This window comes from Sceloporus occidentalis, unplaced genomic scaffold (assembly GCF_023333645.1).
Source record: "Sceloporus occidentalis isolate IW3139 unplaced genomic scaffold, rSceOcc1.0.p SCAF_77, whole genome shotgun sequence".
NCBI lineage: Eukaryota > Metazoa > Chordata > Lepidosauria > Squamata > Phrynosomatidae > Sceloporus > Sceloporus occidentalis.
In genome coordinates this window covers 1927175-1940221 of record NW_028317057.1, presented here as the reverse complement: position 1 = coordinate 1940221, position 13047 = coordinate 1927175, and the positions used below count along the sequence as shown (strand labels likewise).

The 13047-nt window shown below is 39.7% G+C and overlaps 1 protein-coding gene across 8 annotated transcripts in view; it reads right to left on the bottom strand.

The window, feature by feature from the left end:
- The window catches only part of LOC149285553 (teneurin-3-like), a 328960-nt gene that overhangs the window by 68727 nt on the left and 247186 nt on the right, over positions 1 to 13047 (bottom strand). For all 8 annotated transcript variants that reach the window (XM_089495196.1, XM_089495197.1, XM_089495199.1 and 5 more), the window contains 2 exons: positions 12387 to 12587; positions 8565 to 8750 (listed from right to left, as the gene is read on the bottom strand). In XM_089495196.1, the coding sequence (XP_089351322.1) occupies positions 8565 to 8750; positions 12387 to 12587 (387 nt within the window). The remainder of the gene's footprint in view (positions 1 to 8564; positions 8751 to 12386; positions 12588 to 13047) is intronic.

Below are 13047 nucleotides of genomic sequence, written 5' to 3'. Positions count from 1 at the left end.
ACCTCCGATATCGCTCCCTTGCGATCCGCGCGGCAACAGCTGCTGTGCGCCGGGATTTGTTGTCAGATCCCGGCGCACAACACTGAAGCCGCGCCCACTGCTGTCCGTGCCCTCTGACCCGGAAGAAGACAGAAGACAGAAGAACTGAAGAAGAGGAGCGAAGAGGAGGAAAAGAAGCTGTAAGGAGAAAAGAGGAAAGGTAGGAAAGCATTCAGTGAGTGAGAGTTGATTGGTATGTGTGTGGATTGGTATGTGTGGATTGGTGTATGTGTGGATTGGTATGTGTGGATTGGTATGTGTGGATTGGTATATGTGTGGATTGATATGTGAGGATTGGTATATGTGTGGATTGGTATATATGTGGATTGGTATGTGTGGATTAGTATGTCTGGATTGGTGTATGTCTGGATTGGTATATGTCTGGATTGGTATGTGTCTGGATTGGTATGTGTCTGGGTTGGTATGCGTGTGGGTTGGTATGCGTGTGGGTTGGTATGCGTGTGGGTTGATATGCGTGTGGATTGGTATATGTGTGGATTGGTATATGTGTGGATTGGTATGCGTGTGGGTTGGTATATGTGTGGATTGGTATATGTGTGGATTGGTATGTGTGGATTGGTGTGTGTGTGGATTGGTATATGTGTGGATTGGTATATGTGTGGATTGGTATGTCTGTGGATTGGTATGTGTGTGGATTGGTATATGTGTGGATTGGTATGTGTGGATTGGTATATGTGTGGATTGGTATATGTGTGGATTGGTATATGTGTGGATTAGTATGTCTGGATTGGTGTATGTCTGGATTGGTATATGTCTGGATTGGTATGTGTCTGGGTTGGTATGCGTGTGGGTTGGTATGCGTGTGGGTTGGTATGCGTGTGGGTTGGTATGCGTGTGGGTTGGTATGCGTGTGGATTGGTATATGTGTGGATTGGTATATGTGTGGATTGGTATGCGTGTGGATTGGTATATGTGTGGATTGGTATATGTGTGGATTGGTATGTGTGGATTGGTGTGTGTGTGTGGATTGGTACATGTGTGGATTGGTATATGTGTGGATTGGTATGTCTGGATTGGTATATCTGTGGATTGGTATATCTGTGGATTGGTATGTGTGTGGATTGGTATATGTGTGGATTGGTATGTGTGGATTGGTATATGTGCGGATTGGTGTGTGTGTGGATTGGTATATATGTGGATTTGTGTATGTTTGGACTGGTATGTGTGTGGATTGGTATATGTGTGGATTGGTATATCTGTGGATTGGTGTGTGTGTGGATTGGTGTGTGTGTGGATTGGTATATGTGTGGATTGGTATGTGTGGATTGGTATATGTGTGGATTGGTGTGTGTGTGGATTGGTGTGTGTGTGGATTGGTATATATGTGGATTGGTGTATGTTTGGACTGGTATGTGTGTGGATTGTGTGTGTGGATTGGTATGTGTGTGGATTGGTATATGTGCGGATTGGTAAGTGTGTGAGAGTGATGGGTGTTATGCTGTACCATTTCCAATGTATTTTTCATTATATAATTATGCTCTAGTACATCATAACTCCCATCACTCTATACTGTTCCTTGCACCCCCACCGCAGGACTCCTGAAAGGTAAGTGAACTTCAAAGTGGGAGAGGGCAGATAGTTAGGAGGGGGTAGATAGGGAGAAGGGAGTGAGACGGGGGGATAGGGGGTAGATAGGGAGAAGGGAGTGAGAAGGGGTAGGTAGGACAAAAGGGAGTGAGAAGGGGTAGATAGGGCAATCATACTCCTATCATGCCAAGTCCTGGAATCTGGGTATGCCTGGGCATGATAGAAATGTGATTGCTGTTAACAATCATATATATATATATATATTAATATTGTTATTTAATTGTTTTGTCCTATTTTGGTGTGTTACTTACTTGAAATAAAAGTGTTAGAATTTTTTTTATGGTGTGGGGGGTAAATGCTGCATTTTCGGTTTCAGTCCAGAATTCGTTTCGGTGCATCCCTACTACTAATGAAGTGGTAGGCCTACACCACATCAATGTTTGGCTTAGTATATAGTGATAGGAGTTATGCTGCACTATTGTCAATGTCTGGCTCAATGTATAGTGATAGGGATTACGCTGTACCACCGTCACTGTGTGCCTCAGTATATAGTGATAGGTGTTATGTTGTACCACCGTCATTGTCTGCCTCAGTATATAGTGGTAGGTGTTATGCTGTACAACCGTCAATGTCTGCCTCAGTATATAGTGATAGGTGTTATGCTGTACCACCGTCAATTTCTGCCTCAGTATATAGTGATAAGTGTTATGCTGTACCACCGTCAATGTCTGCCTCAGTATATAATGATAACAGTAAGCGTTATGCTGTACCACCTTCAGTGTCTGCGCCGGTATATAACAGTAGAAGCTATGCAGTTTTAAAGTGTGTGGGGGGGTGCCACATACAGGATCCGCCCCAGGTGCCAAATACTCTAGGTACGCCCCTGATCTATATATTCATATAGATATCTAAACATAAACGTAATTGTATTTATTATTATTATTATGTATTGTTTTATATAGCGCCTTCATATATTCGGCAACACTACATAATATAATAGATTTACCGATAATAATGGCCATTACATAAATGATTGTCCTGAAAAAGGTCCAGCCACCCGTTTGCTAGTTTTTGGGAAATGTCACGGTCTGTTACTCGCAGTACTTTGAAAGCAGCAGTTGGAGAATGAAGGCTTTTGGGTTAAAAGGTTCTTCCAATAAAATGTCAGGAAGTGTAAAGGTAACAACACACATTTAAACATTTCCGTTTCTAACAATTTTATCATTAGGTTCTGATTTTTGTTCATTTGTTGAAATGATGCTGAAAAAACTGCTTACCCAGGATATACCAAAACACTATGTAAGCACTACCCCGTGGCTGATCCATGCTCCATGAATAAATGACAACACTAGCAGCGACTGTCCTGAATTAAAACAGGTGAAAGACCTGCGCTATAAAGACACAGAGGTCACTCCTCATTAGCAGGCCATGTATCAGGCTTTCTCATAGGTAAATTAGCTTACTAATGCCAGCATTTACAACACAGGCAGACAGTGACTTTTTGAACAGGAACATTATCAATATGACCTTTATGTAAATCAGGCCATTAAACACGCTTCCTGAAACATAATTTGATATTAAATAGTAGATTATTATACTATGGAGCTTTTCCTTTGCTCATTAGTGAGACCGTACTCCCCTCAACAGAGGTGACTCTCCAGGAGTGGTTCAGCTACAACTCAGTGAGACTTTGGCAAGGTAGGGCTGTTGGAGGTTCATGAAAGTTGAAGTTCAACCTAAGCTTATAAAAGACATCTGATCTATATTGCCAAAAGTTACTACCGATTTCAATGTAAGTCCTTAATGGAGAGGGAATATCAGTGTTGCACGTGTTACATTCACTGAAAAACCCGATGAGAGAAGAAGTAAGTACTGGAAAAAGCTGATTTTCATAAAAAACAATTGTCAAGCCACAAACCACACCAACTGACAAATCAGAAAACATATTCGGCTTTGTAACTCTTTTGATGACCACATTTTATTCCTGTGCTCACCTAATGTTTGTCCCGTGCCAGACAGAGTTGGATGGAAACATCACAAAGAGGGTCAGAAGCTCCCAGTTACATTCTAACCAACGTGTTAGAACATATCAGGCAGCTTTTGGACCATTACTGGAGTCACAACCTGTGTATCTCCCTCTCTGTCCCTACCTTTGTTGTGTGTATAGGTGTGCTTTGGATAAAACCATACTGGAGCCTAAATGTTAAACTATTGTGTACTATTTCTGAAACATAGTGAATGAAACCATTTGAATTCTCAACATTTGTGTTTTCATAATGGCTGCTTGCAATGATGGGAAATCGAGATACACAAACTATTGTTTTGTTTTTTTAAGTGGTTTAATGTACTTGGATTGTGTACTCGCTATTATTGCTGTATATGCCTCTTCTGTAAAATACTGCCTAAAATAACTGTTCAGTACAGCAAATACTTGACACTTTCCTACTCAGCCAAACAAACTTGTGCCTTACTGCTATGCATTAGAGCTTTCCGCGGGATTGTATTTATTCAACACTTGTTCTGTACATTTCCTGTAACACAAGGATTGCTGCAACCGCAGCCACAAATTATTCATGGCATTTCTGAATTCAGACTGGAGATGATAATATCTCATTCATAACAATGTAGATGTTGTCAGCAGGCTCTGTCCAGACCAGTAATAGTTTTGAAGCCGTCTTCATATTGTTATTCTCCAGATTTCACCCCCCCCATAATCCCAAACATTCTATACCCGTGGGTGACCATGGGTCTCAGTGAGGCAAGACGACGTGCTCTATCTGAACAAAGAATCGTCTTCCTTATGATCGTTAATGAACCGATTTCTCAGCGAGCTAATGAATTACAATAGATCACAGCAGATGCTTTGTAGTAGAAGAAGGAATTAGAATCTCCCTTAGGCCAAAATTCCATTTGACTTGACAAAACGTACATAAAAATCAATGTCACTCAATACAGAAACCATGAGTGACGCAAAGCAGATCTGCACTGGTGAGTAGCACGCTCCAGTTGGATGACTTCTACTTAAATACTAAAATATTCCTTGCACTATGATAGATAATGAGCCTTCTTCTCAATACCGTTAGCACTCATAAGCCCCAGTCATCCTACACATTACACATTCCCCGGCTATACCAAGACCCATGCAATAGTAGTTACTTTACTTTTCATCGTGTGTGTTACTTATACATTTATTTGCCAATAAGAAGAATTTTAAAAACAGTACTATATAAAAGAAGTAATCTATTGTTTCTTGAGGAAACTTTTTTAATGTACTTTATAACACACATATACCGCCTCGGACTACAAAACCTCAAATATTTAAACCCTGAATTTACCGATAAACAAAGTGTCAGGAACCACTTTTTCGCTGCCTGGACCATGGCTTTTTTATACCTGTGGCGTTTAATTCTGCTACCACTAGTGGCCACCATCCGCCCTCTGGAGCACTCAGAACTCAGGTGTGCCTTGTTACCTTTGGTTGAGCCCTAGCCAATACATCCAGATGGGCCTTGTTACCTGGAGTACTCTGTCTTTATGAACTGTCTTCAGTCAGGGCCTTTGTATTGAAGTCTATGGACCTTCCTGCTGTGGCTCTGCACCTGTACTGTTCCTGGTTCCCTGCTTTGTGTCCTGATCAAGTGGACTCCCTGCTTTGTGTCCTGATCAAGTGGACTCCCTGCTTTGTGTCCTTCCAAGCGGGCTGTGTGCCTTTCGTGCCCTTCCAAGCGGGCTGTGTGCCTTTCGTGCCCGTCCAAGCGGGCTGTGTGCCTTTCGTGCCCGTCCAAGCGGGCTCCCTGCCAAAAGACTTATTACCGGTATTTTATTTTGCCATACGTCCGGTTTCGTGCTTAGACTGTATTACCCTTATTTGCTGGTCCTGTTATATACATAAAATACACTGCATTACCTGGATTTCTGCTTGTGGTGTCTTTGTTTGCATAATCATGCACCGTGGGTTACAGACCGAACCCCAAGTATCCCCTGCGCATGGGCTCCTACCAGACCTGATCACCCGTGTGCTGACACAAAGAAAACTGTGACAAAATGTTCCATAAACTGCACTGTAAAATAAACTCTATAATGTGGAAACCATTGAGCGCTTACTTTCAAAATCCCATAAACATGTGACATTTTCCGGTGATTTATCGCTATCATCTGAAGTCGGATACCACTTGCATTGTTTTAAGGTTTCGTTAACAGTTATAGTTTGCAGGTGCAACATATACATTAACTCCAGGCGAAGAGAAAAATATGGCTCGGAGAAATAAAACATCTATCATGGCTGACTTGGAAATCTCTAGAGAAGAAAAGGTTCATATTCTGGAACCGCTTCCCAGACATTATTTCTCTAACTTTTTTTTTTTCCGAGAATCAACAAGGTTATGACATTAGCGGCTATAAAACCATGCTCCTGACAGGAGGACTTCCCACAAACAACGTACTGATTAAAGGTTAGACCGCTTTATTTTCTGTTCCTTAAGGCTTGGACTTTTTCCCCCCACGCAATTGTCAACAGTCCGGCGCAGATGACAATGAATGGCCGTGAGATCTTACAGAGCTGCAGGCAAGTCTCGGTTTGACCGAAGGCAAAACGAATATCCAAGGTGTACGCGTTTCTGTTACACGGAACGGCGATCAGTCCACAAGCATACGTCCGACACACAGCCACTGTTAATGTATTCATGCCACTGTGCCAAAAGATCCAGAAACAAAGAATACGAGAAGCAAGACAGACAAACTATCATGCAGGAAGGCCTGGATTGGGAATTATAATCAGCCCTGGGCCTTTAAGGCAAGCGGATGATAAATGAAATACACTACCATCCAAAAGTTTGGGGTCACTTAGCTTTTAATGGAAAATAAGGACATTTCTAGCTGTAACATAATTGTAAAAGTTTTCTAATGATCAATTAGCCTTTTAAACTTCAACTTGGACCAGCGAACACAAAGTGCCATTGGAACAGAGGAGTGATGGGGGTGATAAAGAGCCTCTGTACAGCTAAAGATATTCCATTAGAAACCGGCTACAAGAATCATTTACAACATCAACGTCTACACTTTCATTTCATGTTATTTTAAAGCCCAAAATCCTTCACAAAATTTTTTCTTGAATCAAGTAAAAGCTTGCATCATTTGTACTTCTTGCCGGGAACACGTCATTGCCATGTGACACAAAAGCAGGCCACAGAAAACAGGATAAAATCTTCTTAAAAGCTTCCGTGTTGCTTTGATGTGCTTAGACCGTCAACAAAAAGAATAACTAGTTAATGAAAGTAATGTCTTAGTGAAACAGCACCTTTAATTCTCCCCAACCAATAGTTTTTAAATGACAGTGGGGTCGTGTTAGTAGTGATTGCTAAGGAACATGTATTTATACACATATTCTGCATGCATGTCAGGATGTAGCGTTAGCAAAGTAAAGTATAACTTTTTTTCGTTGCTTCTGCTTCTAAAAATGCTCTCGGTATAAAGGAGCATCGGTTGCTTTCAGAGCAGTAAATTCAAAGCGTACGGAAGTTTAGTATATATTTAATGAGTATGTGCTGTTCTAGGACAAGTGCATCATTTTAAACTATGTTACACTTCTTATTGGAAGGATATAATCCTCTCTGCGGTTGTCAGCTGAGGTTTAAATAAAGCCGTAGAGCGGGTAGTCGAGAAGGAGACGCATAGCCTTATTTGAAAGCGATATTAAATTATGATCAGAGCAGTACATGCCTGGTGTAAGTGGTCAGTCGCTACTGAATGTTTACAGGCTTACATGCGGAGGTGGAATTAGAGGGGTTAATGATACTGGAGCCTTGAAGGTATTGGGGAAAGACATGACTGAATCAGGAAAATCAGCAGATCCTCCGCTGCCCCTTTTCATTAGAGACAAATGAAGATATCAGGTGCAGAGGATGCCGCCTGTAAGCTTGCAGCGTATGGTTATTTAATGGATTTGTATGCGTGGATATGGAGTGAATGTATGTGTGCGCAATACAAACTTGCATGTGATACAAGGAAAAACATCTGCCTCCATACATCTCTCTCGCTCTGTACTCACTGCATGGTGAGAAGACTGTTCCCTTGACCAGGATCACATTTTAAATATGTCTATAATGCTGTCCAGCTGCTCTCCGCCACCAACAACTGATCAAAAATTACCCCGGGGTCACCTGGTCAAGCCATTATTTTAATAAAATATGTTCACCTGTATGGCAAAGACACTTTATTTTGTATTTACTTCTGTCTCCAAAGCGATATTTATTCCAGATCGAATGATAATATTCTCATTGTGACACTGAGTATGGAAAAGTCTATACCACTCTTAGGGCAAAAAAGCTGTACAATCACACATAGACTCTGAGTTCATCACATATGTACACAATGTATCAAACAACAGCTCAACACAATCAAAAATATATAACACCCCTTCACTTTCCTTGCCAAAGAACACCCAGACCCTCCCGGCTGCCCCCAGAATCTTCATGGACTGCAGCTCTTACGATCCTCTGTCTTGGAGCCATGGGTGCTACATTTAACCGCATTGGTATCAGTGAGCAGTAACATTATAAGGTGTAACTTAATTTTCAATACATATAAAACATGGTAAATGGTGCAATAAAAAATGAATAAACCGGCAAAGTTGACAGCTTGTGAATCTGCCCAAGGAATGATGCTAAAGTAACACGTTCCTTCAAGTTAATGGTAGCCCCTCACCCAATTACCTGTCTGTACATTCTATTTTCTATTGTAGTCTGAGCCAAACAAACAATTCCTTTATGTTTAAAAATAAAAGCTTATTGTGGAATTTAGACAGTTCTGCATGAAACGCTCAATGAGTGTATAACGTTGCAATTTTCTTCTATATCACACTTCTGTACAAGTAACAGACAATTGTTGCTGCAATACAAGACCCATATATCACATGCTCATTTCTCTAACAAAAAATACCCCTTCTCCACAACAGATGTATCCAAATGCCCCTGTCTTACCAATTGTGCAGTGCTCCCCATTCCATCCCTGGTTACATTCACACTTCCCATCTTTGCAGGTCCCGTGCTCGAGGCAGCGAGGGTGGCAAGCTCTCTGGTTGCAGGAAGGACCCGTCCATCCTTCTTCACAGCGGCAGGATCCCCCCATGCAGACACCATGAGTGCCGCAATCAACAGCACAGATTTCTGCACATAGAGATAAACAAGCAAAGAATTGTGAACATGGGACAACACAACTTATTTTAGGCTATGGAACTAACTGAGAAATAACACATGATAATGTATTACAGAGTACCCATACCTAGAAGATTGTATACAAGGTTGCTATCTTCACTTTAATGGAAACATCACTATGCTACCCATACCTAGAAGAAACCATGAGCAGCAATCCAGTTTCTCAAATAATTTGCAGTTAAAGATGTGATTATGAGAAACGGGAGAGCTGACATTTGGAAGGCTAGCCGTATTTTCCAACATCATTCATGTTCTGTGGAAGACCATCACAGCCTCCATCAGTAACAATGGTCTGGTTATGGTCTGCGTTGCAATCATTCATTATACAGGCACAATATTCCATGCAGAATAGAGACTATTCCAGAGAAGATTACTTTTATTTCAGGCTACTCAACGAGGCCAGCTCATGCCTTCTCTTGGTGAGCAGTTCGGTAACTTACAATTCCCTTATATCACAATTAAAACGTTTAATTTAAAACTACTATGGAAACTCAGCTATCATAAGATTCCAGTCATCCGAATTCCTTAACAGAGCGTTTGGTTAAAATCATCGGTGGCTAACACACCAACCCACAGAAACCTTATTAATGTCAATCACCCCCCCCCCACACACACACTCAATGAGTGGGCTATGAGTTCATTTGACCCTTAGTATTTCAAAATAGCCTGTAAACATGCATTGGAATCACTCATTGGTCAACTAACCCTAAAAAGCAGTAGTTGGCGAGCAATGTCCATTCCAAGTAATTATTAAGCTTATCCATACACATACTGTATGTGATACATACACACTGACCCTCCCTGTAGCACAAGACAACGCTACCCCAAATATTACACAGCGGCAATATTCGGTTCTTTCCCCATCTCTAGCATTGTCATAACACAAGTGATGTTTATATAAATAGAATTTCCTTTGGTACTGTATTGGTAAGAATATTCTCTATCGTTGCCTGGAGTCTCATTAGTGCTGTGCTGACAAACTGCTATCTTTATATAATAAAGAAATGACAACTATAGCTTTAAGTGTCTATTATCATACTAACAGATTATGAGCTACACTTAGCAAAAAATCTTTTTTCTTTTTTTATTTCCAAATTTCCTTTCAGGTTAATGTTGAACAAAACTATGTGTTATAAAGAAATAAAATTAGATTTCCCAAATAAAAACTAATAATTTAACTCTTTTAAAGGAAGGTTATATTGATGTTAAATTGGCCCAGAAAGAATTATTAGAAAAAAATGCAATAATAGTAATAAAGGATACCACCCGGTAATAACTCATTTATGTCGTGAATCCTATTTCCTTTAGGCAGTTGCATAAAAAGCAAATTTTTACATTTAGGTTGTAAAGCCACAGAGCTCTTTATGATAGTTCATTCTTACACCGTCAATTGGATCCTATAACAGGGCATTTAATTTTAGCCTGAAGTTGAACCAGATCATTCCAACCTATACTGCTCATGGAGTATAAAAAAATCTAATAATAAGAGATATTTAGAATATAAATTTCATTTGAGGTGCTAAAATCTTGGAAATACAATTTTTTAGATCTCCATAAACCATGTTGTTTGTACATTCAAATTAGGGAAACAAACAACCATCATAGAATGCCTAATATTCCATTTAATAATGTGAAACATGCTGCAATCACAAGCTATGAGTGTGTTAATAGTATATATATATATATATATATATATATATATATAAATATATATATATGTACATGTGTGTGATTGTCACTCTCAAAAGCCTCAGTAAATGTGCTCTGGTATTTCTTATTTTTATGATTAATTTAGATATTGTATAAAAATATGAGTGTCTCCATATCAAAATGCCTACATATGAGTTTCCTTTCAGGGAACATATTGCTGTTTCTTTATGGATACATACTTGCCTGTGATTGATTTCTAAGCATCTGAATTTAGGTAGTAGGGTGTGTGGATGGAATGGTATCTGGGTGTGTATAAATATATACAAACTGTATATATAAATGTGTCATTTATCTTAAGAAAGGCTCTTCTCTGGAGAGTGAAAAGCGTAGACATTTGGCATTTTTAATCATTTAATCCTGTGAGCGCTCCTGCTTTTATATATATATATATATATATATATATATATATATATGTGTGTGTATACATTATATATATATATATATATTGTATTATATATATGGAAGCAGAGTTAAAGCATAGAGATAGAAGCAATGTAAATGTTCCCTGAAACTCAAGCTGGTTGACTTTACCCAAATGGCAGATCAGGAAGACTTACAGCAAGAGACAAAATCGGAGGAGATGTTTTGGCCAGCTTAGCTCCAGCTTGCGTTTTTTCCCACTCTGGTCACATTGAGCCAAATACCTAATTGCCCGGCTACATGAATTATAGACATTCACACATTAAAAAAAAAAAAGCTCTTCAATGTAGACATCTCAGATAAAGCAAATATCAAGCCACCTGTGATTTCCGGGCGCTAAACTTTCAATATCACTAAGCTCTTATTTTAATATAACAAATGAAGCTTTTTGATCTAAACCCCAGGTTCGCAAAACAAAATTGTGATATGTGTCCACGAGCAAACGCAACCTTCATTTTATTTTCTCGTTTTAAGAAAGCCATTTCTCTCTACAGTAGACTTGGTTCCTGATTAAGGGACCTACGATGGTTTGATTAACTTCAAAGCTGCAGAATATCAGCCCAGCGGTGGGGGGCGTGGGGTTTATTTCACAGGTACCTTTTTTGTTCTATCTAATCAATTTTTCATTAGGGTGAAGGTGTTTATCAGCTTTTAGCACACAAGTTTTGAACAGGGGGTGCGTCAATCTTTGTAATGAACTTATTAATTAGAGCTAATTTAATTCAAGTGGAATTGAAGGTCTAATTAATGGAATGACTGCTTATGAAGATAGAGGAAAGCTGTGCTGATCTTCAACCTAAACACTGCGAGGGAAATCATTCCTTCCCTTTAGCTCTAGAACAAACCAATTCTCTCTGCTTAGATTTATTACATTGTGATTATAGATGTCTGAAGGTCACTCAGTGCTTTTAAGATTATGGGCAACCTCAAAGGTTATTCTTAAAAAGAAAATCTACAATCTGTTCCAAGGCACTATTAGTTGTTTTAAAAAAAAATCAGCTTTAAAAAGTCTTTTCAACGTGGATGGGAGAGATATACAGTTCTGCACAGTGTTCATGCAACAAAAATAGGACTTTTTCTCCAGAATCATCAACACTGGGAAACCCAGTGCACCTATTTATCTTACGCGCTGTGTAAGATCAGTAAAGTTGGGTCTTGATTGTCAATATAAGTTTATATATACTGTATACACACACATATATATATATATATGTATGTAATTTTAATATATATTCCCAGCTAAAGGAGCAATCTGGTCACCCTTGATCAGAGGTAAAAGGTTTAGAGAAAAATCATTGAGAACCTGCATGGACATCCAACAACAAGGTTGACAGCTATCGCTTCATTGTTAGTAAAGCCATACGATTCCATATTTAGTCCAACAACAGCTGGACGGCCAGACGTTGAACAAAACAATGGCAGGGATGTTACCCCATGTAGTAGTTTTATTCTACTCACCGGTTGAACAGTCAGGCCCAGTCCAATTGGGATCACATGTACAGCTCCCAGACTCTTGATCGTACGTCCCGTGCCCTGAGCATTGATCTGGACACATGGACTTCAGAATCTCACAGTTGGTACCACCCCATCCTTGGTTGCAATGACATTCTCCATGGATACAGACCCCGTGGTGTGAACAGAAGGTGTCTAAGCAATCGGCTGTGGGAAGAAGTAAAAAAAGAAAAGGGATAGTGGCACCAGAAATTTCTTATGCACATCCATTAAATGGCTTGATTTTTATCCTCTAATGAGGCAAGTCCCATCATCCTCAGGCTGCTTCTGGATTGTTGATCATAGAAGCCATCATACGAGAGCCTCAAGAAGACTGCTGATTGGTCAATCTCGAGCCTTCTGCCTGCATGCAATCAATAGGCATAAAGCAGGCGACATTCTGAGTGAACAACGAGCAAAGACATCTCTAGGCAACTTCAATGGATCCTAAAGCCGTTTTATACCCCTGCTCAATACTCAATATATCTTCCGTAACTGCCAATAATGTGTTTTGGATGATGCGATTTAATTCAGCAATTTGACTCAATAAAACTTTACGTTTGTAGGGTCAATGGTCTGAAAATTTAATTCCACTGACTTAATTGCACTGCTTTGAACATGCAGATCA